We start from the raw sequence: 27,899 nt of genomic DNA on the forward strand, positions 1-27,899 counted from the left end.
ATGGGACGTTGCTTGCACGTTGATGAGTAGTCCGAGAGACCGTTCCTTCCGTTTCGTCCCTGAGAGCAAGACTAGCCTCGTTGATCGAATGCTTGGCGCGCTAGTCCGCCGCGCAACCTCCCCGCTCACGTTATGCGGAATCCTTTCATCCCAGGCACTGTTAATATCATTGGTGAAGCGTGTCTTGCCATTTTTACGCGCATCTGTAGCTTCCACCGTGTAGGTAGCAGAATTGTAATGGTAATCACTCGCATGTGCAACACCCGCGCTTTCCCTTTTCTCGAAGGTGCCATGCCTCGCGATGCCGGACGCGTCGAGCGATGAACGATCGCTGCTACACAACCGCAGCACCTTATCCAAGCCGAAACACTGTAATTAGATCCACGGCGCAGGTTCTCGTCAATCTTGCGACACCAGCCTCCCACCAAGGCCCCGATGGAAGAAGCGCGCATCTGGTGGTCAGCTTGATGGCGACGCATGGGTCATGCGACTGCGTTCTGCGATGGGGGCACTTGCAGGCTTCCCAACCTACACAATTTACATGCACGATCTCACTTTCGAGCTCGATCCCGCTGAACCATGGGATGATGCTGCGCTAAACTCTCACAGCCAGTCACGTGTGGGATGTTGCATGAGTTGCAGCCTAGAACATGATTTTTCTGCTTCCGCATAACTACAAGACTGCGAGCTCCCCCACCATTAAGCATAGCGACACGCCCCCAGCTTCCCCTTTCTCACACAGCACCAAATCGACTTGAAACGACATTTCCGATCACAAGCCCAGTCGCTTCACGATGTCTGCGCAACCCCCCACCAAAGCACCCGAGCGGCTTCCGCCGACCCTATCCGAGATTTATCGCACGTACAAGCAAGGAACTTCGATCGTCATCAGTTGGCTCGTGTCTTTAGATTCGTCAGCTACAACTAAACCGCGACCGAACCAGGAGCAACAAGACCAGTCACACGCAGCCGGGTTGACGGTGCGCGAGATCGCTGACCGCGCTCGCCAGGCTGCAAGCATGGGTAAGAAGCCACCCGTGGACATTCAAGCGGCTTTCAAGAACGTCATATTAAATCGCAGCAAGTTGACCAGGTACTACGAGGCGTTGCCATCTTCCACGCAAGAAGTTCAAGATTCGACTGAACGTCACAAGGTCTTCAATGAGACCTTAGCTGAAGCATATGCATTGCTCATGCCAAAAGTCAGGCAAAAGAAGAGGGCCACAAAGGGCGCACCGAGCGCGTCATCCGACGCATTCCCTCCCGCTACTACGAACAGCTTTGAGGCGCTGATTGGACTGATAGAAGCCGAGAAAGATCATGACGGATCCGTATCTCAATACTGGCAAGACAGCCTGCCAAGAACTAGTCCCAAACGATCCGCGATTGTAGAAGACCCCATCGAGGATGCGATTGCTATCCAAACCCACCTCACAGAATACCAGGCCATCGTGGACACTACGAATGCCATTTGGAGGTCGTTTGCTCGCGGCGACACATCCCTCGCAGCCGCCGGATGGTTGACGAACATGGCTCAGCACTTCGTGAGAGGGCTGAAATGTCACGCGAGCAAGGACGTCACTATTCAGCAGGGCGTGTTTAGTGAAATTGGGGACTGTGGTAGTCTACGGTTAGACATAACTGCGGAAGAATTGACATCGACGAAATTTAGCGAATCTGTAACGTCTTCATCCTTTGTCGAGCTAACTCATGGCACTGGTCTAATCTGGCCGTTCAGACTCCTGAACGCTTTTGTCGAAACAAAACAAATCCCGCGGTCTTTCGAGAACGAGCGGCGTCGTTTCCAAGACTTCTTTCGCAACCCGTCTGAGGAGCGCAGTGTCAAAGAGAATTTCGTTGGGGCAGTCGCCGAGTTCGCATCGCGCGATGGATCTCAGCTCTCTCAAGAGGATCGCCAAGCAGCAGGCGAAAAAATTTGCGCCGACCGTTACGACTATGAGCGCATGCTGCTCGGATCTATAGTCAAGAGTATTTCTCTACACCCCGCCTATCAAGCATACCAACTCGATCCGGATTCAAACAAAGCGCAAAATGCCTCGCCCCGGTGGGCGTATATCAGGCAAGGACATCTACAACACCCCTCAGCGCTTCCTCTTGTCGCTGAATCTTCGAAGAAGGTGACTTGGTTCTCGGAATTGGTAGCAACGCACATGCTACTGGAAAGCGGGCGTAGCTTTCTGCACGAATGCGAGAGGTTAGGAAAGACGCCGCCGAACTGCCGCATCATTTTACTAAGCCGAGCGAACGAAGTGCTTCGCGCGATAGCAGAGCTACAGCAACATCAAAATCTGACGGGAGACACCATCGAGCTACTCAAGATGAACCTGGAGAAGTTCCTTGCTGTCAAGACGTTCGACATTTATTCTCAATCACCTTGGGTCACGGGAAGTTACATGTCCGCTATATCTGACTTTACGCTCTACTGTGGCCTTGCGGTTCTCAACGAGCAGAAAATGTTCGCCGCTGTAATGCATCTTTACAACATGCTACGGCAAATCGATGCTAGATGCCCCCAGATACCAGTATTGGAACATCTCCAAAGTTTGTTCAAGACAGTGGTTTTCCCGGGAAAGCAAGAACCTCGAGAGAAGTTTCTGAATACCTTTGAGATCTATTGTGGTGCGAGGTTCGTGAAGAAGTTAACGAAGGACTTCACAGAGTTGACCACAACCCCAAAGAAAGTACCCCAGCAAGTCGCTGGCGAACAAAACAAGATCCGATTTAGTACCATGGAACTTTCCGCGCAAGACAGCTTTCACAATGTTTACATACCCACTCCCGAGCTTTGGGTCAAACTCACGGGCGACCCTAATGTAATTCGACGGATTGAAAGGGACAAAGGCAAGACCGATATTCAGACTTCCTATCCACCATCGGAACTTATCCGTCGCGCGCAAGAGATTATCAGACCGGAATACGAAGGGGCGTTCGCAATAGCTCGGCTGAATTGTTTTGCGGTTTATGGTCTTTGCCAGGACATACTGTTCGAGATCGCCACGCGCTTCGGGGAGTGTGGGCCTACGTTATTCGACCCGTTAACTCATGCATTAGACTCGTGTGGATATCTCGAGATACACAGTGATAGCATCGACTCGGCGTTACTTTGCGTTCGCCTGACGATGTCCGATGTCGACTTGAATTTACGTGGTCGCAATGACCGGATGGCAGACAAGAGGTTCCATGAAATACGCTCGGTGGCCATGACGCGAGACGCAATCGTGAAGGTGTGCAAAGGGAGGAAGGTTGAGGACTTTCTGTGGCAGAACTACTGAGTGGAGGCTTGAGTTTGGGATTGGTGCAACATTCAGCTGGTATTCTTCTCTTGGTACTTGTGAAGGAGGATCTCTTTGAAGGGCTTTGCCTTTTCTTTCGTACGTAGGTAGTGTTTGGTTGCAAATGAATGCCTGTAGGGCGAGTTCGTTAGGTACAGCATATAACACGACGTCCCTCATACATCGGAGTGGAGGTTTTGATGACTGCTACAGGGAGTGCCGGAGAAACGCATAAGAACAAGCGTCCGCGACCTAGATTTGTTGTTGAGTTGCTGTTGAGGCTGGGGGTGGCGAGGCTGGGGGTGGCGAGGGCAGGTTAATTCTCGGTAGATTCGTCTAGAAGGCCGGGGATGCACCGCAGTGCCGATCTCAAAGCAGGGTCCCTGCGGCTCTTTGTGAAATATAGCCGGGTGGAACTCGGAGAGCCTCATCGTCGGTCGCATTCAGTTTCAATACATCGAATGCATCATCTTCAAGACTTCTCAGCATGAGTCCAAGCCGCGTGATGCAAGGGCCGTGACTTCCTCAAGAGTGACGGCTACCCCAGACTTCACATTTGCTATTTCCGCACCCGACCCACTCACGTGCTGGCGGCCAAGCCTATCTCGACCTGGCACATCCCTGCACGGATCGCTCACCGCCCCTAAATTTTCTGCTCGCGCCATCTCCGGCTTCGCCTCCTTTCCCTTCAGCCCTGTCACCTCCTTCCCCAGGCCCACTTTCTTTATATAAACCGTGTTCCGTGTCTGTGTCCTCTTTCCCCGGATTCACTCGAAACCACGCACGTTCACTTTTACCATATCCAAGAGGGTTCACTACCACGACTGCAATCGTTTGTTTATACGTGTCATCACAGAGGTTACTCACGTCGGCACTTGTCGCTACATAAACCCGGTTTCCTCGATAATACATCCTCAAACCTCAACAACAATCAACAAGATGTTCGCACGCATCGCCACCCGCGTCCCCATAACCGCTGCCTTCGCCGGCAAGCGCATTGCACCCGCCACCATCCGCGCCAACTCCTCCAGCTCCACCAGCAGCGCAGCCCGCGTCATGGAGATGGCCGCGCAGGCCGAGCGTCCATGTACGTCATGAAAAGGAAGCATCAAAAATGAAGCAACCGTACTAACCTGTGTTTCAGCTGGCGCCGAAGCCGCCGTCCCCGTCATGTGGGCCGCCTGCGGTGTCCTCACCTACGCCGCCTGGAACCGCATGAGCGAGCGCAGCGCGGGCGAGAACGTTGAGAAGCTGCTCATCGTTTAGGCGAGGACGATAACGAATTACACACTTCTGCGATACCCCGACAAATTCTTCCTCTTCTTCGTCGACGAGCGATCGGTCCGACGATGACGGTCATTACCTATACTTGCGAATGCTCTTTGGCATAGACGTATAGACCGCTTGTGACATAGCATGGCATTTGCGTGCGCGTGTTTGGTTGCAGCATATAGATCGTGTTTTTTCTTTTGGTTGGATTGGATTGGACATTGGGAGGGCATGGATATGTCTGCTTGGACTCTTGGGATGGCTGCGGCCAAGGACTTGGATAATGGTCGACGGCGTTCGACTTTGCGCATCAATGCAACATGAGCTCCAGGGCTCTTTCTTCACATCATCCTCATCACCATGACTTTGATATTGCGCATCTTCTGACCGGACTACGCAGGCTTCACCACACGCAAGCATGCCGTTCTGAAATTTTTACTTTGAAGGCTGCTTCAGAAGGGGCACCACCCTTGACTGCACCGGGTGGCCTTTTTGTTCACACCTCCACATCATCGCCTTGGCGAAATATTGTTTTGGTCGCTCGCCGTCGCCGTTTTGCTGCCACACCGCACTGGACATATCCTTTTGGACAGAACTTTTGCGCATCATTTGCTTGCACTTCGCTTTGGAGGCGAATGGAATCAACAAGTTTCTTCCACCAACTCCGATTATGAGAAGTGCCGCGGAGGGAGAGACGGACATCCATAGCTCAGTCAAGCATTTTGGTTTTCCGATAACACAATGCGGCATAAAGTGCAGCGGTCGATCATGCGCTTTGAATGTGACATTTTGAAAAGCGAGCAGCGCCATCAGGCTTTTCCCTTCTATCTTGGATCGCGTTTCAAAGAGACAGGAGGCCGACGCAGGACATGTACCGAACGACGGCATGTTTTGGAGAATGCACTCTGGGAGTGGTGTGATGAAGACGAGAAGGACAGCCTCGAAAAGAGGTTTATATACCCACATATCCGAGCAACACTAACATGGATTGAGGTTCTGCTTAATTTGATATCAAGGTGGAGTAAGCGTTCCCAAACTCCATGGATGTCAACGTGTGTACTTTAAACAAGAGCCGAGGCTCTACTCGGCCACATGTAACTGGTGGTCTGTTTTTTTGGTAGAGTCAGGGTTGCGACAAAGCCGCAGAGGACCAGACATGGTAATGTTTCACTGTGGTTTTTGGCGAAACGGTACGCCTTGTGTGGGTGAGTGGAACAGGAGTGAAGATGGCGTTGAGTTTATATACCCGCACTCCCGAGCAGCGCTGTCATACACATGCCTGTTGCGTTTTTCAGAAAGCAATCGCAAGAGCACTGAACAAAATACCAGGTCTCGCGTTCTCACATATCGAGAGAGACTCATGCTTTCAGGTCGAAACGGACTTGCGACGAAGGCGAGGCAAACGCAGACATTGTCCATGGTAACGGAAGTTTTTGATGAAATGGGAGACGTTGTGTGGGTAAAAAGGAAGCCTGTGAGAAACGCGTGAGCTGTATATATCCCCACGCTCAGGCAGTACTAGCATGACTTTATCAGAATGCGAATTTTGATGACAGTATTTGAGCTCGCGCAAGGAAGACATGTCTTTTCACTGAAGTCTTTTGTACAAGCCCCACGTCGTGCTTCGCACATTTAGTACACGTTGGGACTTTTGAGTTAAATTGGACTTGGAGACGAAGGCGCGAAAGGCAGAAACATGTCGAATGCCTACTGCGCCTATTGGAAAAAGAAGTTTTGCTGTGGAGATGAAGAGAGAATGCTGCACGGAGAGCGAAGGTTTTATACTTGCGCAGGCCATGCAATAAACTACATCAGCCCTTTCTTCTCGTTGCTTAGGAGAAAGGAGAATATTTCGACGGTAAAGGTCATGACGCGAACCGTGATTCGTTGCAACGAGTGTTGATGTCGTGGTCCACACATGGCGCCAACCTTTGGTGTTTTTGATCGAGTGTGCCATACACGATGAGAGCGCAGAGGCCGCGGACATGAGGATAGTCGGCTCTATCTTTGGTAGAAAAAGTAATTGATGTGTGCGTGAAAAGAGATACTATAGACGGCGAGACAGTTTTTGCATCTGAAGTCTGAATCAAGTTCTGCAAAGTTGAAATCAGTACTTCGATGTCATAACTGTATACGCGCCTGATCGAGCAATGTGAGGAATATGTTATCAAAGCCCATTTCCTCTAAATTAGTGACCTTTTGGATTGCCTTCCTGATCTTCCATTCCGGCTTATCGGCTTTGTTCGCGTTGAATAGGTCTTGGAGGATATCATCGACCGCCGAAGTTGTCCGCTTGCACGCACTAACGGCGTCGTTGGTAATCTTGCTGAGATTGTTGATTCCTTCCTCGATCACCATCCGGCGTGTTGTCATCCAGGCACCGTAGTCTTCCTTGGTAGGGACGCACTCTGCTTCGCCTCCACCGACGCGCTTGGCCAGGGCATCCATTGCTACACTTCCTTCGCGAATGGACTGGTCACCTTCCTCTATGACTTCTTGACGCTGCTGCTCGATTGCTCGCTGGAAAGCGCCCAGACGCTCGGCGATGAACCCTTCCACGGTCGCAACGTTAACTGCATCGTCATCCTCGTAAGCTTGAGGCCAGTTGTCTGTGGAGACTCTCGCAGCGACAAACGCGTCTTGGACGAACTGGTATAGGCTCTTTCGTAACCGAAGTGAGACCGTATCTCGGGTCGCTGTCGACATCGTGTTGCGTGTTTTGGTATGTGGTGAGGTGAGATGTGCGACAAGGGCGGAAGACCAAGGAAGGATCAGAGACGTGTGAAAAGTGCGAGGCAGGTGCGTAGCAAACACGCGTGGCTGTCACGCCAGCGATTCCAGGAAGGTACGCAAAGATCTTCTGAACACTCGCGCAATCTGATAAAATGTACTGTAACTGGGGGGCATGAACACACAGCACGTAGTCAAATGTCGATGCACTGCCAGATTGTTGACCTGATGTATTCATCGTGAGTTACCTACTTTCCTCCTGACATTATGCTTTTCTCAACTGCGTCTTTTCTGTGTTCTACGCTGTCGTCACCGTCGCCGCCGTCTTCGCCCAATGCAAACCCCAAAGGCTACGCAGACATGTCAAGCTGCTCGAACAACCGCGTAACTAGCCAAAGCTGCTCCCTGTCTACGATGAGAGTGCGTCATACCTGAGACGAGGGGACATACCAAGCCTAGCGTCAACGGCGTCGATGTAAGAACGCAAGCATATGTCGAATCGTTGAGAATGTCTAGAAATGCTCATGGAATTGTTGCTCGCGGAAATGCGAAGCTCATCTAAGAGCACTCTACAGACATCCTGGTCGGTGCGATACTGAGCGACAAATGTCTCCAGAAATGTCTTGACTCGTTGTTGTGTACTGCCGTCGTAGAGTTTGGGGTGGTCCAAACTAGTGCATGCATCTTGGAGGTAGGCGTCTAAGACCCCCTCAAGAGCAGCAACTGCCGCATTTTGCTGATCATGCGCCGCACTTTTCTGATCGCGAACAGCAGCGTTGACACGGTCGAACAATAGGTCGAGCTTGAGCTCGATGCTTGTAGATGAGGGTAACGCTCTTTCAAGGATTTCAGGAACTCGTCGGTCTATCTGATGGTGTAGACTGATTTTCAGTTTCTCTGAGGCAAGGATGCGTCTCCTCATGGAGCCGAGCACTCGGGCGAGCATGAACTCTTCTCCGGGATAGACCTCGCCCAATTCAAGCTCCTGGCTCACCTCGATCAGAAGTGCCATCATACGATCCAACAGTTCTGTCATAGTTCCAATGGTGAAGACCAGGCCGTCCATCTCGGAGTTGACATTTTTCTTAGCTGGTGTGCTTGATCTCCACGTCCTTGAGGTCTGCGGCGTGTTTGGCCTCAACATCCCTGAGCTTGTGACGAAATGCGGCGGCTTGTAGTAGAAGAACGCGAGATTGCTTCTCGTCGGCGTGCTCCTCGGCGTGACGCTTGGTGAGAGCAGTCTGTTTATCGAGTTCCTCTTCGTGCTTGTTCTCGACTTCGGAGGGCTGGTAGGGCTGCGCAGCCGCTTGGTGCACCTGCCTGTTCGGGTGGGCAAGGGTGCGCATATGGGCAACGAACCTGTCCGTGCAACCCACCATTATCCTTAGACCAGATAGGTCGCGAGTTCAGGCGTAGAGAGATATGAATGAAGGCGAGAGAGGGGAAGTGTGAATACGAGCTGGTTTGGGTACCGACTATGTAAGTCCAGGCAGGGGCGCGCGAAGAGATTTTCGCGCTCGTGGAATTGTCCAAGCGTGTTACTTTTGAGTGAAAGGGACACAGTTGTAAACTGCAGATTGCATCTCACAGATATGTATATTCAGATAGCGACGACGTCTACCAATCACGGCAGTTGACCAAGATCTAAGATTTGAAACAGAGTAACTTGAGCTGGGGTACATGTGTTGTGAAAGAAAAGAGTTCAAGGACGGACATGTGATAAGCTGCAAAAGTTTAGGTAATCATGAAATTTCAGCGTCGGTTGGGGAAGATTACTCAACTGCCCGCGTCAATACAAGCTGTAATAGCATCTGACTGTGCCCAAAGATATCAGCTAGCTAATGCAGCCATGCTATTCTTTCAACGACCACTCCAAATTACCTACTACTTCAAATATATCAAACCACACAACCCAAACAAAAAGGTACGTGGCAGTAATCATGATGTCCCAACCTCAGTGAGCGCCTTCGTCGTCTCCATAGCGAACTTCTCCAACTCCTTGAACTCCTGGTACTCGTCCGGGAAATTCTCCTCAAACTCCTGCCAATCGTCTAGCAGCCGGTGCTCTTCTCGAATCTCCTCAACGGCTTCACGCATGCTCTGGAGCCTTGTCTTGAAGTCCGTGATTTCTTCCATTTCTGCGCTCATGCCGGCCTCGTACTCGGCCTTCTGCAGCTTCTTACGGGAAGCTACCTCTTTCTCTAGGGTCTTGTCGTAGTCGGCGTAATCTTTGACCCATTGGGTGTTCGCCATCCACACATTTCCGCGTTCCTGGGGCTTAGACCTGCTCAGGCTGAGGCTCAAACTACTGGCTTCTGCTTGACCGATGCTGAGGCCGCCAGCGAAGTAGTATGCGCGTGCAAGGCGGGCAAGAAGCATATAGGCGACAGGACCGCCAGTGTCATCGGGGATAAGACAGATGGTGAAGTGATGCATCTCGATCGGGTTGAAGTTCTTCCAGCTTTCAAGACAGCATTTGGTGAAGGCGAGCAGCGAACTCGTTCCCGTCAAGGTGTCTCCGTGTTGCGACCTAACTTGATTGCCTTTGCTTGCATGGCCCATAGACTGTAGGAAAGGAATATAGGCGATGTTGTCCTTCTCGGCCTGGTCGGCGAGACGAGTCAGCGCGCGGGAGAAGCCTCGCAGCACGCGCTTCTTTCCGACATCAACGTCGCCTTTGCTGCCCTCGATGAAGTGGCGCCGTCCGCTGATGGTGTAGCGAATATGCCAGTCTTCATCAAGCGCCTTCTTGTCGATCTCATACGCCATATCCGCAGCGCTGTCTGAGGTATCTTGATTCGCGTACTGCATAGCGGCCAAGGCAAGGTCGCGTGCGTGAGTGACGGAAAGTGCCTCTTGTCCCACACCAACCGTCATCTGTCGCAGATAGATAGTCGCTTTGCTGTCGGCGCGGTCTTCGTATGAGTGGATGACTTTGCGCAGGTCGCTATCGCCTTTGATCGTAGCGTTCACGTCTCCACAACAGATGGCTTTGAGTATCGCGGGTTCGACGGTAGACAAAGCGTCATCGGAAACATTGATCCAATCTTCGAGGCTGCAGCGCTTGGCGAAATTATTGTCGGTGAGCTTCTCGTCATCGTACGCGGCGCGGACTAAAGGTAGCCATCCATATTCGTCGAGACTCAAGGCGAGCTTGGAGTACTTGGATTGATCAACCTAGATGAGCGTACCGTGTTAGTTCATTCCCAACACAGCTCTATTTCGTAGATCTTACATGTTCTTGGGTCCCTTCCTCCCACTCGCCAAAGGGTGTTTCGAATGCGGCGTTCATCTTTATCCTTGCGTCGTGGTCGGCGATAAGATGGGAGACAAGATTGGAAAGACGGGGAAGGCGACAGTGTGATAACCAGGTAGGTGCAGGCCGCAAACACTCGTGGTAGTCACGCTAGCGACTGCACGCGTCCAGGCAGGCGCGCGAAGAAATTTTCGGAACCCGTGACATCATTGAGTGAAAGGGTAGGAGCGACCCACTACTCTTCTTGTGTCCATCTCGTCTCGTTCGTCAGCCAGCCTGCCGGAATCTGCGCTGTCTTCGTCACCCGCAGCCGAGAAACCCCAAAGGCTTCAAAAGGCTAAGGCTTCGCGCTGCATTCAATATTTGCTGTGGTGATTTGAGAGTGAACGGTGAGACGAAGGAGTCTTGCAGCATGGAAAGCTGCTTCGGCATGTTTGCAAGGGCCCACACAAGAGACCCAACTCCATGACTTCTTTGGCTTCTAACTTCGGTCATTCTCCATACAATGCGAGATTATAAATGTACTCGTGCTTTCTACTGTGAAAAAAGATAATTAGCTCGTCGGGAAGACGCCATTAAAGGGTCGAGAAGCTCTTTTGATGCTATGACGACATTAAAAGAGTGACCTAGACACATCCAAAGGTTTCGCTCGCGTTTTGAAAGACAGAGACAGGAGAAATAACTCCATTATGTTCTATTCAATCGTTCTTGGTCATATTACCCGAAGTGCGAGGATGCTTGGTGTTCGTCTCTCTCACATGGCGACGAGAAACTGAAGGTTCTGATAGCGGAGCGCCATGATGCCATTACGATGTCGTTTTAACATCGAAAGAATATTGCGAGGCGTGCAGAAACTTGCAATCATGGAAAGTCGGGAACTATTTTTCGAAAGACCGCGCGAAGTCAGCTCATAGTAGTGTCCGATGGCGAGTTTGGATACTCATCAAGTGTAGAAGATGTTGTATCGGTCTCGGACTCTCTGCTCAGTATATGTACTTGGGGAATCATCGAGGCGGAGTGCAATACTGAGTTTGAGGCGCTGTTTGGATATACGAGTTGTGCCGCAAGAGACGAAGGAAGGCCGCACACGAGGAGCAAACTCCATGTTGCCATTGAGAACAGCTTTTGAGAGTATTGCAATCCTGGTGGATATGATGGAGTCTTCGGAGTTGCATACGCATAAGACGTTCGAAGACCACGTTTTGGAGACCGAGAGAAGGACGCCAACTTCATCAATCTTTTGAACTGCCATTTTGGTGATTTTGCGAAGTAAGGAGAGAACTAAGGACGTTCTTCGTGCGCTGCGAGGAATACATAGCGTATTCCGGAACGAGCTGCTTCCACATCAACTCATGTGATTTCATGTTGCGCTGTCGCAGCGGAACAACCAGGAGAAACATGTAAAGGGGTGCCGCAGGTTTTGGAGGCCGAAAGAGCACCACTTCTCCATCTTGGAAGTTCTGAAGCATCTTTGGTGTTCTTCCTGGGAAAGAAGAAGTGCAGAAATATTGTCCACGCATCGAGTGATAAATTTAAGGCGCTCGCCAAGACATCTACATCGCCTTTTTGCAGGAGGCGCTTTCCCTAGTCAGGCGGCGTAGAACATGCAACGGTAGTAACGGCTTTTGAAACATTCCCATCGCCGACCGAGGCGAACACATAGAAACGTTCCATAGCGATTTTGGACAACCAGAAACGTATGTATACCTCATACCGCATCTTAGTTTTGATTTTGAAAGCGCAAGTTGATGCCAGCATATTCCCAGCCTTCTTCTATCTTTCGAAACGACAGGCGGTTGAAGTCATGTCGTCTTCAGGCCTAAAGTTTTGGAGGTTGAAAGTAACGCGAGCAGGCGGACACATTACCTCGAAAACATACAGTTTTGGGAAAGACCGGAACCAGAAACCATGTGTTTCTTGATGCCTGGTTTTCGGCGTCGATGTCGAAACCGGAAAGGAAAGGCGAGCACATGCTCCATTTCATCTAGAATTTTGGAAAAGCCAGACCGGCGAAGCCATGGCTTTGCGTCAGGGCCCTTTCGGTCAATGAAGAATGCCAGGTGTGATGAAGAAGAGAAGGAGGCGGCGCGGAGGAGGGGTATTTATACCCCGCTAGACCCCGTGACTGCAGAATGGGGACGATATCGGAAGAACGCCAAACCAGAATTCCATTTGTGGAAGGAACGATGCGCCGAGTTTATGCATGTAACCAAGTAACCAAGACGTCGCGCCGCCCACCTAGCCCATAACCCATCCCAATACATGAAGTTTTGCCGTACAGAATCTTACATTACAAAAAGGGTACAAGAAACATAGATCATACTCTCGCACTCCTCACCGCACTCCTGTTGTGCGTCGTATAGCCATTCTGCCACCATTCACCGGGCGGCTTCCCCTTGGCCTTCGTGCTAGCATTGGCACGCTTGTACACCTCTTTCCAAGGATCACTCGCAGCAGACTGCTTGGCCATTTTATCGAACTGCTTGATCTCCCTCTGGATCTCGCGGTTCTCTTGCTCGATGTCTGACACCTCGTTGCCGGCCGTACTTCCACTCTTACTCTTCGTCTTGCTAGTGCTGCTACTACTGCGCGGTGCTGGCGTTGCGCGGAGAGGTTTGAGGATGTCGCGGAGTTCCTGATCGGAAGAGGATATTTGCGCTTTGAGATACGCCATTGCTGTTGGATCGCCGACTGCGTCGCCGCGCGAAAGAGTAGTCATGATGGGTGTGCGGGGGGTGAAGGCGTGAGTGTACTTCTCCGGTGTTGGCACGTCGGCTTCCTTTGGAACGTGCTTGGGATCAAGCCGCGCTTCGTCGCCCTTCTCCAACAACGCCATGATATCCAGACTCTCACCATGCGGGATCTTCTCCTTGTTGCTAGGTGTGATGCAGTCCATATCTACCTCCTTTCGCAAGACGTGATCGATATCGACAGCGGAGAAGTAGGCGCATGATTGGGGCAACTCATTGATCCCCATTTGCTGGCTGAACATTGCGCGCGTCCATACATTAGCCACTTGCAGAGCCATCGCTGCTTTGTACCTGTCTTCTTCTTTGACGAGGTACCGGATTTCGTCGTGGACAGTGATGACGAGGCGAGCGTCGAGACCGTATCGACGGGTCAGGTAGTCCATGGATACGATGAGAAGGTGGAGGTAGTCGACACCGGAAGATTGGATCGCCCAGTTGATTCGACTCGTCATGAAGCCGCCCTTTGATAAATACCGCCGTTGCAGGGCCTCGGTGATGGCAGCGCCGAGGACCGGTGTGCGGGGTCGTTCCTGCTCAGCAAAGTCTTCCAGCTTGTTGAACACGAAAGATTCAGTGCCGCCGCGCCAGAAGGCTCGTTCATGGAGTTGCTTCCGGTTCGTCTTCTTTCCTTTCGTGTTCTTGTAGAGGTCGTCTGCTGTTTTGGAGGTCTGCTCGTCTGACAACGAAGGGTTGAATTGGCGGAGGAGGGTAGACGCAAACTTCAGCCCGGCGCCGTAGATACGTCCGTAGTTGAAGACCTTTGCGTCGTTTCGCGATATGCCTAGGATGGCGGCTGTGCGAGAGTGCAAATCTGTTCCTGCTGCCTTGGTACCCTCAAGCGTCATGAAGCCGACAGCATTGCCGCCGTGGAGTTTGAACGTCGCGTCGCCGATCAAACTAGCAATCCACAGTTCCTGCGAATCGACATCGGCTCCAACAAAGCAGTACCCTTGTGGTGCTCGCACCATGGACTTCAACTCTGACCCAACGCGGTTCTTCTTCGCGTTACTAGCCGTAAGCCATGTATTTTCAACCGATCTCCGCGTGACGGTGCCCATTGGTATGATCTGTGGAAGGATGAAGCCGACCTTCTTCCCCGCGCCTTTGCCGGACGCAGATACGAGTTTTGGCGGATCAGGTACCTCCTTGTTGTAGACGACCATCTGCTTGGTGATTCTCTCCCTCGCGCTGATCCAGTACGAACAAGATGCGTTCATCTCCAGTGCTTCCTTGGCATACGCATACTCCGACCCCAGCTTGCCCTTCTCGAAGTACTGCAGATACCCCTTGGCGAGTGGATTGGCACATCTTGCGAGCGGCCCGTCCTTGTGTGGGATCTTGTAGTAGACATACTCGCTGTCATCCCTGAGCTTCAAATTCTCTTCCTCAGACATGTCCAAGACCTTCAACCCCTTGTCATCATACGCAAAGGCCTCGTCTGCTGGGACCTTGTACGTCCACCCATGTATGTCCGACCACACCAGAGGATTGCCATCCCATGCCAGCTTCAACAGAATCGGCGTGATGCGTGTTCGTACGGTGAGAGCCATCGGAGCGTCGTTCTTAGCAAAGAGGTCCTTGTACCACTTCGGCATACCGGGCTTCTTCTGGCGGGCTGCTGGTCTCGGCGGATCGCCCTTCTTCTTCCCCTTGACCATCTTCACCTCCTGACCTGACCAGTCCAACTGACTCAGCCATGGGTCGTTCTCATACACCTCCGGCTGATCCTTGACCTCCAGCGCCTTCTCCGTCAACGCCACCAAGCGCTCCTTCACAGCATCGTCGAGCTGTTTGTATGTCGCCTCGGCATTGTTGATATACGCATCCCACGTCTCGTTGACGGGAAGGATCTCGGCAGCCAAAAACCGTAGTGCGGCAAAACTAACAGGATGGGGACATGTTTCGAGGAACAGCGGAAAGACTTTTTGATACACACGATGCGTGATTTCTACATCAGCAGCACAGTAGGAGAGCAGGTCTTCCAGCATATCATTGACGACCGCACGGTCTTTCTCACCAAAGTACTCCCTCTGCGCCTTGTCGAGTGTGATGTTGCAATGAAACTTGGCCACGTCCCGTAGCGAGTTGATTGCGCTTCTTCCCATCCACAGCTCTTCTTCAGTCGGAGGAGCCAAGACCGTGGAAAGACCTGCGTTCTCCTCATTTGTGGCTGCCTTGTCTTGCTTCTCCTGATCCTTCCTATTCTTCATCCACGACGGGCGTTGGCGCGAGCACATGCCGTTGGAGGCTACATGGAGGGACATGGTATCGACGAAGGTGTTTTTGGATTGCGCAATATTGTACTCTTCCGCTATCCTAGCCCTGTCGTATCCAATGTTGTGTCCGACAACGACGCGGGGTATTGAGGTGTCGCCGAGCGGGATGAGGTGGCGATCTGACTTGGTCTCACCCAGCAGCCATGGCGATAACCACGCATACCAGGCGGTAGGACTGGCGGCACATGCCATGCAGGCGAAGGGCGTCACCTCATACATGACTTCGGTGTCGAATGTGAGCATCGTCTCGTCGGGCGCATCCACGGCCTCGGTGGTGCCGTCGCTGTTGTACTTGGTCCAGCCGCTCCGTCGCACCCATTTGGTTGGCTTTGGTGGAGGGTTCGCCCATGCCAGTTTCTTCGCCATGCTCAAGTACGGTTCTGCCGTGTCCATGCCCAGTTTGTAGAAGTGCTCGTCGAGGCTGGTCCCTTGTAGTTCTGGCAGGTCGAACCCGACCGGCGGGGTCTGGTCCTGGTTCTTGCCGAGTAAGTCATGGCGACTGAGGTGGTCCTGCGATAGTGCGACGAGTTCGGGTGGTGGGTGGGTGCTTGCGCCGGGGAAGACCTGCGAGTGGATGTGCGAGGAAAGATGCTGAACGCCGATGGGACTGAAGCGGGCTTCCGAGGGCACTGACAAAGACGCATTGGCTGTCGCACCGCTCAGACTGCCCCTTGCATTACTACCGTCCGCATCCGGAGATTGTGTAGACTGCACTGTGGCGAGACATCGTTTGGCGGTGTTGGCGAAATGTGATTGCGCATGGATGGGTCGCGGGCGGGCGGCGTGGGCGACAAGGGAGCGACATGAGCAGCGCATCGTCAGACTGGAATACGGCGGTCACTGCATGGCGTCGGCGGGTTGAGTCGTCGTAGTTGAGGTTGCCATTCGGTGTCGTCATGTTCAGTGTCTAGTTCACCCGCAGACTCTTGGCGCGGTGCAGTTCCCCTCAGCCCTACGCGATGCATGATATAGCACGCCCGAGCCCAAGAGCGGCCGCTGCTTTTGCGTCACCAAGCCCCCGGGACTGCGACACCATGCCCAGACCAGCAGCTACGCAGATGGTGAAGGAGCACGTTGCCCTTCCTGACCTGCCCGCCCTCCCGGCCTGCGCTCGCCACCATGTCGGCCGACCGCTCTCACAGGGACGACGATGACATAACCCACCCACTCGACGACGCCAACTTCGACACCCCCGAGAGCCACCACCACAACCACTACTCCCCTAACCACTACTCCCCCGAGGCCTTCGACTTTGGCGAGCTCTTCGGCCACTACAGCGCCCCCGCCGACGAGGGCCACTTCGACGACGTCTACCGCGCCCCGCCCGTGCCATACTCCACCGGCTTCTTCGACCACATCCTCAATCCAGCCGGCCTCGACCACGGACGCTATTCACCCTTCGCTTGGCGCCCCTACAGCCCATTCACCGGAGACATGCCGCCCGCCACACGCGCACGGCCGCAGGGCTCACGGCCTGACCGTCTCGCAAATGGCTACGTCGACCTCACCAGCGCCCCCGAGTCACCACCGCGGAGAAGGAAACCGCAGTCGCCCACCCCGGGCCCCTCAGCAAAGCGCCAGAAGCGGGACGATGGATCAGCGGCGGAAGTCAAGCAGCAGAGCGCCGAGCCCGAGAAGATCGAAGAGCTTGACCTGACGGAGCAGAAGACGCCGCTGCAAGAGGCTCTGCAGAAGCAGCGGGAGGATGCTGTCAAGGCGCAGGCAAAGCCAGAGGAGACTGTCACCACCTTCAACTCGTTCAACTGCGTCATCTGCATGGACAACCCTACAGATCTCACGGCGACTGCGTGTGGTAAGATACTTCAAACCATCCCAAGTGCTCTGCTAACTGTTTAGGCCACCTCTTCTGCCACACCTGCCTCATGGAAGCCCTCATCGCTGGCGAGAACCGCACCGGGCCCCACGAAACGAAGCGCTCTCAATGTCCCGTCTGCCGAAAGACCATCAGCCGGAACAAAGCGACCGATGTCATACCTCTGCTGCTCAAGAAGGGTCTGGCTACACAGCCGAGGAAGAAAGTGCTTGCACCCGCTGCAGCACCCGCACCCAAGGTAGCTTGAGCACTTGATTGAGCACTTGGATTTTGTGATACTTTTATTGCCACTTGGATTTATTCATGGAATATAATGCTAAGCCCTCCTAGCCAGTCAAGACAGCCAAGAAACCGCCTCAAGGCCCACGTCGAACTTCGGCGCGTCGCACGAGACGAGACGACGACGTGGAGTGGGTGTGAGAGGATGGAGTGGGCAACACAGCAGAGGGAAATACTGGGGTGGCATGGAATGAGGATTCTGTTGAGGCGTTGGAGGTGGTCATGTTCGGGTAATCCACCATCGCGACTTCCTCACCAGCGTATCGATAGGTCGGCTGTCTACGGACTGCTTTCGCACTAGCGCCATCACGATGACGTACTTCAATATCTTGTACTACCAGATTACAGAAGAAGAAAGAACTCTGAACCCACCAAGTATCCCCGTCAACAACCAACACCCCTCCACCTTTCCATTCCAGCCAATTGTTCTACACTCCCATAACCTACCACCCAGCATGTCAGACCCCAAGAACACCTCCTCCATAGCCATCCTCGGCGCCGGCGATGTAGGCGCCACAATCGCATACAGCCTCATCATGAACCCCGTTGCCGGTGACATCCTGCTCGTCGACCCCAAAGAAGAAGTGCGAGACGCTCAAGTGGCGGACCTGTCAGATGCCACCTTCCACGGTAACACCAGCACCCGGATAAGAGCAGGCACACACAAAGAGGCGGGACAATGCGATATCGTCGTGATCGCCGCTGGTGCAAAGCAGAAGAAGGGCGAGAGTAGGACGGATCTTATCGGTCGCAACAAATCCATTCTTGAATCCGCCATCTCAGACATGAAACCTTTCCGCGGGGATACGGTCCTTCTGCTAGTCGCAAACCCCGTCGACGTTCTCACCTACTTTGCGCAACAATACTCCGGTCTACCCAAATCGCAAGTTATCGGCAGCGGCACTTTCCTGGACTCTGCGCGCCTTCGCGGTATCCTCGCGTCCAAGGCTGAAGTCGCGGCGTCTAGCATCGAAGCGTACGTCTTGGGTGAACACGGCGAAAGCCAGTTCGTTGCCTGGAGTCTGGCGTCCATCGGCGGCGTTCCTTTGTCATCCGCGTTGTCGTCGAAGCAATCAAGCGCGTTGGACAAGGACGCCATTGCGGAAGAAACGAAGAACAAAGCCGCATCCATTATCGAGAACAAGGGCGCGACGAACTACGGTATCGGCGGCGTTGCAGCATCGATATGCAAATCCATCATCTTTGACGAGAAGATCGTTAGGCCGGTTAGTACGTACCAGGAAAAGTTGGGGGTTTGTTTGAGTATGCCGGTTGTGTTGGGTAGGAAGGGCGTGGTGAGGGCGGTGCGGATGCCGTTGGATAAAGAGGAGAGGGGCAAGTTGGAAGGGAGTGCGAAGGCATTGAAGGAAGTCATTGAGGCGTAGAGTGATGCATGGTCTTGATGATGGTAGGGGCCGTAGGGAGACAATGGTGGGGGTATATGTGTCAGCCGTCTGATCTTTCGGGCTGAGAGTATGTATAGAAGGCCGACTTTTGTCTACTCTCTTCTTCTTCTCTATCATCCACTCCAAAAGGCATTTTCCAAAAGGGACGTGGATCTATTCTATGTTCTCTCCGAAAGCTCCTCTTTTCCAAAACGTACCTCGACCATTCATATGGCTTCTCCGCTTCTCCGCGCCGCTCTCTACCAAAATAACCCACTCTTGAATTTATGTTCTCTCCGGACCGTCTTCTTCCAAAATGTCCAGCAAGATAGACAATGGCTGCTTCGTCTGTCCGCCCTGACCTCTTCAAAATCGACAAGATAAAGTTCCCATGTTCTCTTCTGCGATTCCTGTCCTCTAAACGACTTCTACCCTCCAACATGGCCGCTTCTATCTCTCGGTACACTGTTTATTACCAAAACAGGATCAGAGCTCTTGGATGTTCTCTCTGGGACTTCCTTCTTCCGAAAAATCGATCGCGCACACATGATGACTGCTTTGCACATTTTATCACCAAAAACTGCCTCGGAGCATATGCATGTTTGCTCTGAGAATCTTCCTTCTCCAAAAATTCATCATCGGGACGTTCCATGGCTGCTTTCCTCCTCTGTCTTCCTCAACTTCTACCAAAACATACTAGGGAGACTTCCATGTCGTCCCTTGCAGCTGTCGTCGTTTCGCCCAAACCTTGCAGTTACAATACTGATGGTCCGCCTGGCATGTCTTCTTCCTCAAAAATCCGGCAGCCGTCAATGCCATGGCTGCGTCGCTCGACCTTGGCGCATCTCTATCAAACTTCAGATACAATACGCAGCCTGGAAATGTGTTCTCCGAGACGTTCACCTTCTTAAACCGCCCGTTGACATGTCCATGGAGTTCAGCGACTCTTCCCAGTACACCCAAAAGATCGATTTGTCGGGAACATGTCTTCTCTGGTTCGCTCTTTCCAAAATTGACTCCGTATCATGGTATGTCTGCGTCGCTGTTCCTCAGCGCAGATCCAACTACTAAAATCTACCACCAAGGCTTTAATGTTCTCTGCGAGAAGTTCGCCTTTCCGACCTCATTGCCAATACTTCGACTGAATATCTTGAGCTTTTCTAAATGCCTCAAACGACAATAGCTACGCCCGATGCGATCTCCGGTTCTTTCTTTCTCAAAAGAAACGGGGGAAGCAGACAATGACTGCCGTTCTTCCTTGGGTCTCTTGTATAGCGTATAAAACATCCAGCGTACAGTTGCGAGTCTTTGCATGCTACCTGGAAAATAAATGCTACGTCAAGACATTCATGTTCTTCTTCTGCCGATACCACCAAAACAGCATCTGATCGACTAGATCATGCTGTTCCGCCTCGTCCCTTCGGCACAAAACTCCAGCAACTCCTCAAAATTGCATACAATTTGTTCATGTGTTCGTCCGCGGTCTTTTCGCCTTTCAAAAACAGCACTTCAAAAGCGCGGAGGCTAGTCGCATGAGACGTCTGAGTGACGAGTACACCGAAGCCTACCGCCTACAACACCATATTTCCGGGCTCTAGGATCTTTTTGAGACCTCGGTATCCGCCTGCACCTATCTTGGGACGAGCATCCAGGCGTATAAAGTCTTCCCAATTTGCAGAGTTCTCTCCTTCTTTACTACACACCTACCATAGTGTTTCTCCAAAACTGTGGAAATACATGGACATGATTGCTGTGCCTTGTGCCTTCTCCAAAACTGCAAAACTTTAAAAGAAACTGGGACATGTCTGTCGCACGTCCTCCCGACTTTCAATACCAGAACTGTCCCAGCCAAGATTCTATGTGGACGAAAAGACTTGGTCACTCCTCCATGAGCATTGAATTGCAGCAAAACACACTCCTATGATCAATTTCTTCCGCGCTCTCCATATTACCATCTCGCTGCCCGAGCCTAAAGCCGACACGAAGCCGCGCGGGTGATATAAACCACATTACGACCCCGATCTTCTTCTCTTCATCAATCCCAGGGAGCTTTTCCAAGAATTCAAGGACGTCACTGTCATGATCGTCCTCTCTTCCGGTCTTCTGCACCCAAATTTCAGAAGCAGAAATACAATGTTTTTCTCTCTCCTGCGCAGCGGGACATATTCGAAATTGGTCTGTGCTGGTACATGCGCCTGAAAGACTACCAAGACCTTTGCATGTGCTACAAAATTCCCACAAGATCGAGAACATGACTCTTCTCTTCCGCCTTCTTTGGAACGCAACAGCTTCAGCGGCTCAAAAGTATGCACTGGACTGATCATGTGTTTGTTCTGTCAAAAGGTCATGACAACCAAGGAATGATTGTGGAGCAGAACCTTCTGTGCAAAACATCAAATCAATGACTTCATGCCATCTGCCGGTGATCCAGCTGCTACGCCGGTGTGGGTCTAGTGCGTCGATGTGATATAAAAGACACCTTCTTCTGCTTCCTTTCTCTTCCTCATCACACTCCAATACTTCTTTTTCCAAAAATTGACAAGGCCAGCTGTTATGTGCGTTGTTTGCTGCTGCTTCTAAAAACCACAAATGCACCGTCTAAATGATCGCTCGTCTCCAGCTCCTCGCTCCCCAATCTCGATCGATTCGGCACACCCCAAAGATGTCTAGCCACCAGTACATGTGGAGTGCTCATCCAAAACTTCGATCCCCTACTTATCCGATCCACGGTTGCTATAAATTGATAGCAGGGAATCTGATGAGTGCGGTGCTTCCTTCATTCCAGAATCTACGCAAATACAAGATCATGACGTTGGTCGTCGGCGTCAAACGTGTTTCCTCTCCAAAAGTGTCGAAACTCGAGTTTATGAGAAGAGAAGAGTCAAAGCTTGACTTTAGAGCACCTGGACGTCTATATAAAGCTTACTATCTTCTACTTCTCTCTTCTTAACTACACGTCGCCCCCTTGCTACCCAAACGAAGGATGCGAGCATGTATGTGCGCTTCTTTCTTTCCTCAAAAGCTCCGAGTACTATGACATGTGTCCTGCTCTTCTCTCGCTTTCTGAAAGGCCGCGACTCCAAAACAGGAAGTACAAGAAATGATGACTTCGTCTCTGTCACGTTGCAGCCTGGAGGTATCCGCAGTCATTTCGAGTGATATTTGTAACATTACGGGTATACGTATTCCTCAACAGGTCATGATTAGTCGAAGATACATGATCACGATGGAGCAATTGTGAGCTTCTGTGTGCGGTAAAGGCGTCTATCAGCGTCGACGATGGTATGGCCGCGAAGAAGACTGCGAAACCGATAGCGCACTAGGCGGGCTGGAGGACGTGGACCGTGCACAAAGTGAAGGTGAGAAAGATTCGATAGGGCGAGAATCTTCGCTCCCCAGCCCGCGCAGAGATCTTGCCAAACAACGACATCCGCGCGCACCGGGTATTCGACTCCAAAGCATCGTTCCTTCCGCCGACATGACGGGAGGTCTTCGACATCGTCTGCGTCGCTGGTACCGCGAGAAGCGCACCAGGTTCTCATCAAGCTCCAAGACCACGTCCACGTCAGTCACTCGTAGACACCGTTAATTTTGCAATTGCTGACAGATCGTAAAGCTTAAAGATGCATTCAACATCGCCAAACAATGCGCACCAGTGTGATCCAGCAGGTCCTACCATCGCCGACAGCACATCCCCTCTGCTCCGACTGCCTGGCGAGCTGCGCAACCGCATATACGAGTACGCACTTCAGACCGACGACGAGTTGAAGTTCGACAGCGGTGTGAGGTCCTATGAGGGTGTGCCTAGCGACGATGGATTTGACGGCCACAACATCCCACGCTTCATCCCCTGCGGAGCCTACCGCTCAGAATGCAAAGACCACGTCAATCAGCTGAAATTGACCTGTCGCCAGTTGTACAAGGAGACCGCGGGGCTGGAGCTCCAAGTTAACCGAGTGCATTTTTTTACCCACTGGAGTGATAAATTCGGCCCTGGACAACTTTTCCTGACTTTCATCCGGAACTGCGCAGCGACTAAACGGGGACGTTTCCGTGACATTTACCTCTGGTCAAGCAGTCATAGACAGGTGCCAAGGCTCAACCAGTCGCTTGAACCCAAAGATGTCATGTTCGAGCTGGCCGGATACTGCCGGCAGCATCCTCAAGTCAACATCAGCTATGCTGTGCCGTACTTGGACACAAATGACTTGTGGATAGACGTCGTGGCGCAGGGCTTGTTTCTCAGCTTAGTGATAGGTGGAGAGGATCTACGTTCGGTAGCAACCATCGCCCACAATAGCGCACTCGATGATATGGAGACTGCAGAGTTTTTCAAGGACGCAAGCGGCGCTGCGATACTTCGCGTATCGAACCTGAAATTTCGGTTTGACATAGCGGAAATTAGGAACATCGAATCCTTTCAAAGGGAACTTGCGACCGCGCCCTGGCTTGATGCTAGGGTATGTCTTGAGTTGGCGACGAAGTGGATAAAGGAGGGTATCTGAAAGGAAAAGGCCGAACGGGTCTGCTGGCTACATTGAGACGAAAACATGCAAAGTAGGTATTCCAACGTCAACGTAGCCTCTGGGTCTTTCAGGATTCTTTGCTCGAACGAGGAGTTGGCGCTGTTGTTCTGAGGATGCGTGGAAGGACGGCGGTGCGGAGATTGAGATCCCGACAAGCTTGGGATGAGGATCGAAGCTTGGCACGCTAGTGTTGGCGGCAGCGGGTTTCCGATCCTCTACGCGTGTCCACATCATCACGATCACATAGAAAGAACGTTGAACAACACCTTGGTGCCCTTTCGCCTCATGCAAACCTGAACACAGTGCCTACATCACAATCACGATCTCAAAGCATGCAAAAGATGCGTCGTCACCGGGTCGCAGCGGCCTGACTCACAAGATCAGGCGTTCACATGCTTACGCGACAGTTCCTTCTTTCTCTCACTATTCGCAGTAAACCTCCAGAACCCATGCCCTGAGCATCGACATCATGCGCGTCGGGCTGTTTGACATTCTTGTTGCCACTTGCATGCGACAACGAGGTTTCGCAATGCCCAGGGCCACCAAGCATCACCCGGTCGCATGCGTCTTCGGCTCACGCGCGCCCTTCGAAAGAAATCCATCGGCATTACACTGCTGTCGCAACGAATCCACTGAGCCTCACCCTCACGATCCCCACGAAGGTGCGAACTTCTTATGACTGTTGTTCACCCTCCTCGGCCGAGCATGTTGAAGTTATCCACACAACCGGGTGTACTTCGGTTCCCGAGATCTACCTACGATGTGCTACATGGCGAGGCTTCATCGGCAATTGCACGACCCACAGGCGCTCAGTGTGATCCCAATGTCGCGTGTACAGATATATAGCATCTCAAAGCTTGTGGGGTGGAGCATGTTTACCACTTCACATCCTCAGTCCATAGTATGACAAGCGAACCCTTCAAAGTCATCGTGATTGGCGGCGGACCGACGGGACTGACAGCTGCTCATGCATTACATCTAGCCAACATAGACTTTGTCGTTCTTGAACGCAGAGATGATGTCATTGTCGATGTCGGCGCCAGTCTCATCCTCGGAGCACATGCTATGCGGATAATGCAACAACTCGGTCTGCTTGACAAGCTGCTTTCAATCGGACAGAGAGTTTTGAATAATAAGTCCTTCACTAAGGATGGCAAGAAGTTCGCAGACGGCACGTCCGTCCAGATCGTCAAAGACAAGTAAGTTCTGCCCATTGGTCCAACCCATCTTTGATCATCCACTTACTCAGCACAGCTTCGGCCTCGAGCCAATCGCCTTTCATCGCGCCGAACTCGTACAAGCCCTCTTAGAAGGCCTCCCGGACGAAGCAAGAAAGAAATACTGTGTCGGCCAGAAAGTGGTCGACATCGCGACGACCGAAACTGGCGTCGTAGTCACCTGCGCGAATGGCACGACGTTTACCGGATCCATGGTCCTTGGCGCCGACGGAGTGCACAGCCAAACACGCAAGATCATGCACAATCTCTCAGCAGAGGACCGCTTTTCAGCCTGCCGCAACCCGGAACCGCCGTTCTCCGCCCACTACCGTTGTCTATGGTCCAACACACCGCGCCCATGCGCAGCTGGTCTGGGAAACAACACACAGGGCAAAGACCGCTCTCTCATGTGGATCACTGGCCGTGAACGCGCTTGGTTATTGCTGTACGAAAAGCTGCCAGAACCGACCCAGGAGCCGAAACGATACACAAAGGAGGAAATGGATGACTTCGCCGCTAGCTTCGCAAACTGGCCTGTCAACGACGACTTGAAGGTCAAGGACATCTACGACAGCTCGACCGCAGGCATGTCAAATCTGGACGAGGGCGTACTCGAGCATTGGAGCTTGGGACGCATCGTACTCGCGGGCGACGCATGCCACAAGTTCACGCCAAATGCCGGCCTGGGATTCACAAACGGCATCCAAGACGTCGCATTGCTTTGCAACCTACTACACAACGCGACAAAGTCAAGTGCAGGTTCTGATATTGGCTTCGGTGAACTCCAACAAATCTTCCAGGAATACCAATCTTCGCGGAAAGAGCCAACTGCGTTCGACTTTGGCGTCTCGGCTGCCGCGACTCGAAGCCACGCGTGGGCTACACCGATCTACTGGTTCGTGGGCAGATTCATCTATCCGCTTTACGCTTTCCAGTGGCTCTTGATGAAGTATGTTGTGGCTCCGCGAATGAAGCAAAGTAGGGTATTGGACTACGTCTTCGGCGAGGACCGCATTCAAGGCCGCATTCCATGGGCCTATCCTATCCACACGAAAGGCAAAGAGTTGTAACGGTAGTGTAGTTGTTGCGACATTAGTTAATGGGAATGGGATTCGGTGTTCTTCCAACTTCGATGGCATTGGGTGATCGGCAGCCTTTGCACAAACTCTTCGTGGCTGACCGGATAAATACGCGTCAGAACCCACCGTCTCGCACCACAGAACATGAACAAGCCAGCAAAACCCACCGAATCGAGCCGGGAATTCACGATGGCGAACCAACACGTCATACATTCACGAGTAGATAAGCATTTGCGCGCCGGCCCTTGCGGTTGGCAAAGCTTGAGTATTGTACGGCGGGGCACACTACATTCTTCCTGTCCAAGCTGAATATTAAGGCTAGCTCAGTATGTCGCAGGCAGGATACTCAAGCGCCCCCCGTCCGTAAGCAAGACATTCCCATTCACATAACCTCCGGCTCTACTAGTGAGGAACAGTATTGCGCCTGCCATATCCTTGATGTTGCCAGCTCTTTGATCGGGTATGAAGTCCCTCGGCCACGTCTCCTGATTGAGCATGCCCGCGGTCATTTCACTAGGATATACTGTCGGACGCTAGTAAGCAAAAGGCACTAGGAAGGGAACGCTTGGACTTACAGCCAGGCGCGAGTACATTGGAGCGAATATCGTAAGGCACCAACGTCGTCGCCAATGCCTTCATGATGTGTACTGCTGCCGACTTGGAGCCAGCATACGCATAGCCCGCCATCGGTACGCGGTTAAAAGCACCCGCACTGCTGATACATATAACTTGACTCTTCTGCTCAATGTTGCCGGCTTTGTTGCCTTTATCGAGTAGCTCAAGGAATGCGACGACCGTGAAGAAAGCCGAAGTAGTATTCACCGCAAAGGTTTGCGTGAACTCGTCCATATCCCAGTTCCATAGGTGGTCGCGAAATTCGGTGATTGACGCACCCTTTTCCAAACCTTTCAGTGTTGGACCTTGGATGCCAGAGTTGGCGACAACAAGATTGACGTAGCCGGATTTGGCAGCGATGTGATCGACCGCTGCGGAGAGATCGGATTTGGATGTCACATCGGTCTTGAAGTGATGTATGTTTCCGTGTTTCTAAAATAACGTGTTAGCATAGTCTAGCACGTCGTTCCACGAACATACCGCTGTGCTGGCTGCCTGCTTCAGCACTTCCTCTCGGCGCCCTAGGATGTACACGATTGCACCATTCGCTTCAAGTGCTTGCGCTATCATTAATCCGATGCCTATTCATAAATCAATGAACCTGCATGTCAGGAAAGATTTCATCCCCACCTGTTCCTCCGCCCGTAACCACAGCCACTAGCCCTTTCACATTGAACAAAATACTCGGGTCGAGATCAGCCATGATGGAAAGTTCGTGTATTGGCAGCTAATTCAAGCTCTACCTTATGTAGGTGGTACTGTCGCAGCGAGAATGCGCGAGGTACGGACGGAGATACCGAAGCTCCGCGAGTTGACAGTGATGCGTTGAAGCTTACAGGTCGAAGCTGATGCATGACTGTGCCCGCTGTAATGCCGAAAGATACCCCGCCCTAATGTCGCTAGGCTTCAGAAAAGCTGATCTCATTCGCTATCGACAGACATTGCACATCGCGCAGTAGTAGTAGTGTCGGCCTAGAATAAAGGCGCGTCTCTCGAGCTCTTTCGATGTAGACATGACTGCTCCTCGGAGAGTGTAGAATTAAGGAAATTGCCGACTTCTGGAGCATGGGGTTGGAGAACATGGCTCGGCCGTGAGATACCCCAAGATGCACAATACTCAGCATCATATACTGAAAGTTCTGAGCACGTGTTCACACTGGGGCCGGCGCGCACCCAGCATCAATATCATGAAAGCGCAATCGTGGTGAATATTCTATCATCGCAGTTCGATCGCGCCTAGTGAAGTGGGACCTGCTTTCGTGAGATTTATATTGCGTAATCCAGGGGAGCAGTGTTGGTGCGCCTGTCCCCTAGGTTGGTGTCGAAAAGAAGGTGGTGATGTTGCGATGGAAGGGTGCGAGCCTCGGATGACACCCGCGACCACGCTAGC

At 52.2% G+C, this 27,899-nt stretch overlaps 10 protein-coding genes across 10 annotated transcripts; 6 read left to right on the forward strand and 4 right to left on the reverse strand.

The window, feature by feature from the left end:
* Positions 1–794: 794 nt before the first annotated feature.
* J4E87_008493 (uncharacterized protein) lies at positions 795–3,293 on the forward strand (the record flags this gene model as incomplete). The annotated part of the gene is made up of 1 exon (XM_049380082.1): positions 795–3,293. One exon carries the CDS (start codon positions 795–797, stop codon positions 3,291–3,293), a length of 2,499 nt encoding a protein of 832 aa, XP_049230079.1.
* A 939-nt stretch (positions 3,294–4,232) lies between these two features.
* On the forward strand, positions 4,233–4,559 carry J4E87_008494 (uncharacterized protein; the record flags this gene model as incomplete). The annotated part of the gene is made up of 2 exons (XM_049380083.1): positions 4,233–4,380; positions 4,438–4,559. The coding sequence occupies 2 exons, from the start codon at positions 4,233–4,235 to the stop codon at positions 4,557–4,559; spliced, it is 270 nt and encodes an 89-aa protein (XP_049230080.1).
* A 2,124-nt stretch (positions 4,560–6,683) lies between these two features.
* J4E87_008495 (uncharacterized protein) lies at positions 6,684–8,638 on the reverse strand (the record flags this gene model as incomplete). Its single annotated transcript, XM_049380084.1, has 3 exons — positions 6,684–7,258; positions 7,743–8,376; positions 8,402–8,638. 3 exons carry the CDS (start codon positions 8,636–8,638, stop codon positions 6,684–6,686), a joined length of 1,446 nt encoding a protein of 481 aa, XP_049230081.1.
* Positions 8,639–9,230: 592 nt separating this feature from the next.
* Positions 9,231–10,584, reverse strand: J4E87_008496 (uncharacterized protein; the record flags this gene model as incomplete). Its single annotated transcript, XM_049380085.1, has 2 exons — positions 9,231–10,469; positions 10,528–10,584. The coding sequence occupies 2 exons, from the start codon at positions 10,582–10,584 to the stop codon at positions 9,231–9,233; spliced, it is 1,296 nt and encodes a 431-aa protein (XP_049230082.1).
* Positions 10,585–12,865: 2,281 nt separating this feature from the next.
* On the reverse strand, positions 12,866–16,390 carry MIP1 (DNA-directed DNA polymerase gamma mip1; the record flags this gene model as incomplete). Its single annotated transcript, XM_049380086.1, has 1 exon — positions 12,866–16,390. The coding sequence occupies one exon, from the start codon at positions 16,388–16,390 to the stop codon at positions 12,866–12,868; it is 3,525 nt and encodes a 1,174-aa protein (XP_049230083.1).
* Positions 16,391–16,693: 303 nt separating this feature from the next.
* Positions 16,694–17,655, forward strand: J4E87_008498 (uncharacterized protein; the record flags this gene model as incomplete). Its single annotated transcript, XM_049380087.1, has 2 exons — positions 16,694–17,387; positions 17,432–17,655. 2 exons carry the CDS (start codon positions 16,694–16,696, stop codon positions 17,653–17,655), a joined length of 918 nt encoding a protein of 305 aa, XP_049230084.1.
* Positions 17,656–18,142: 487 nt separating this feature from the next.
* On the forward strand, positions 18,143–19,072 carry J4E87_008499 (uncharacterized protein; the record flags this gene model as incomplete). Its single annotated transcript, XM_049380088.1, has 1 exon — positions 18,143–19,072. One exon carries the CDS (start codon positions 18,143–18,145, stop codon positions 19,070–19,072), a length of 930 nt encoding a protein of 309 aa, XP_049230085.1.
* Positions 19,073–22,695: 3,623 nt separating this feature from the next.
* Positions 22,696–23,577, forward strand: J4E87_008500 (uncharacterized protein; the record flags this gene model as incomplete). The annotated part of the gene is made up of 1 exon (XM_049380089.1): positions 22,696–23,577. The coding sequence occupies one exon, from the start codon at positions 22,696–22,698 to the stop codon at positions 23,575–23,577; it is 882 nt and encodes a 293-aa protein (XP_049230086.1).
* Positions 23,578–24,501: 924 nt separating this feature from the next.
* On the forward strand, positions 24,502–25,885 carry J4E87_008501 (uncharacterized protein; the record flags this gene model as incomplete). Its single annotated transcript, XM_049380090.1, has 2 exons — positions 24,502–24,797; positions 24,853–25,885. The coding sequence occupies 2 exons, from the start codon at positions 24,502–24,504 to the stop codon at positions 25,883–25,885; spliced, it is 1,329 nt and encodes a 442-aa protein (XP_049230087.1).
* A 332-nt stretch (positions 25,886–26,217) lies between these two features.
* Positions 26,218–27,212, reverse strand: J4E87_008502 (uncharacterized protein; the record flags this gene model as incomplete). Its single annotated transcript, XM_049380091.1, has 4 exons — positions 26,218–26,417; positions 26,470–26,941; positions 26,990–27,090; positions 27,140–27,212. 4 exons carry the CDS (start codon positions 27,210–27,212, stop codon positions 26,218–26,220), a joined length of 846 nt encoding a protein of 281 aa, XP_049230088.1.
* Positions 27,213–27,899: the final 687 nt, after the last annotated feature.

This window comes from Alternaria ethzedia, assembly GCF_023757985.1.
Source record: "Alternaria ethzedia strain BMP 0044 chromosome Unknown scaffold_27, whole genome shotgun sequence".
Lineage (NCBI taxonomy): Eukaryota > Fungi > Ascomycota > Dothideomycetes > Pleosporales > Pleosporaceae > Alternaria > Alternaria ethzedia.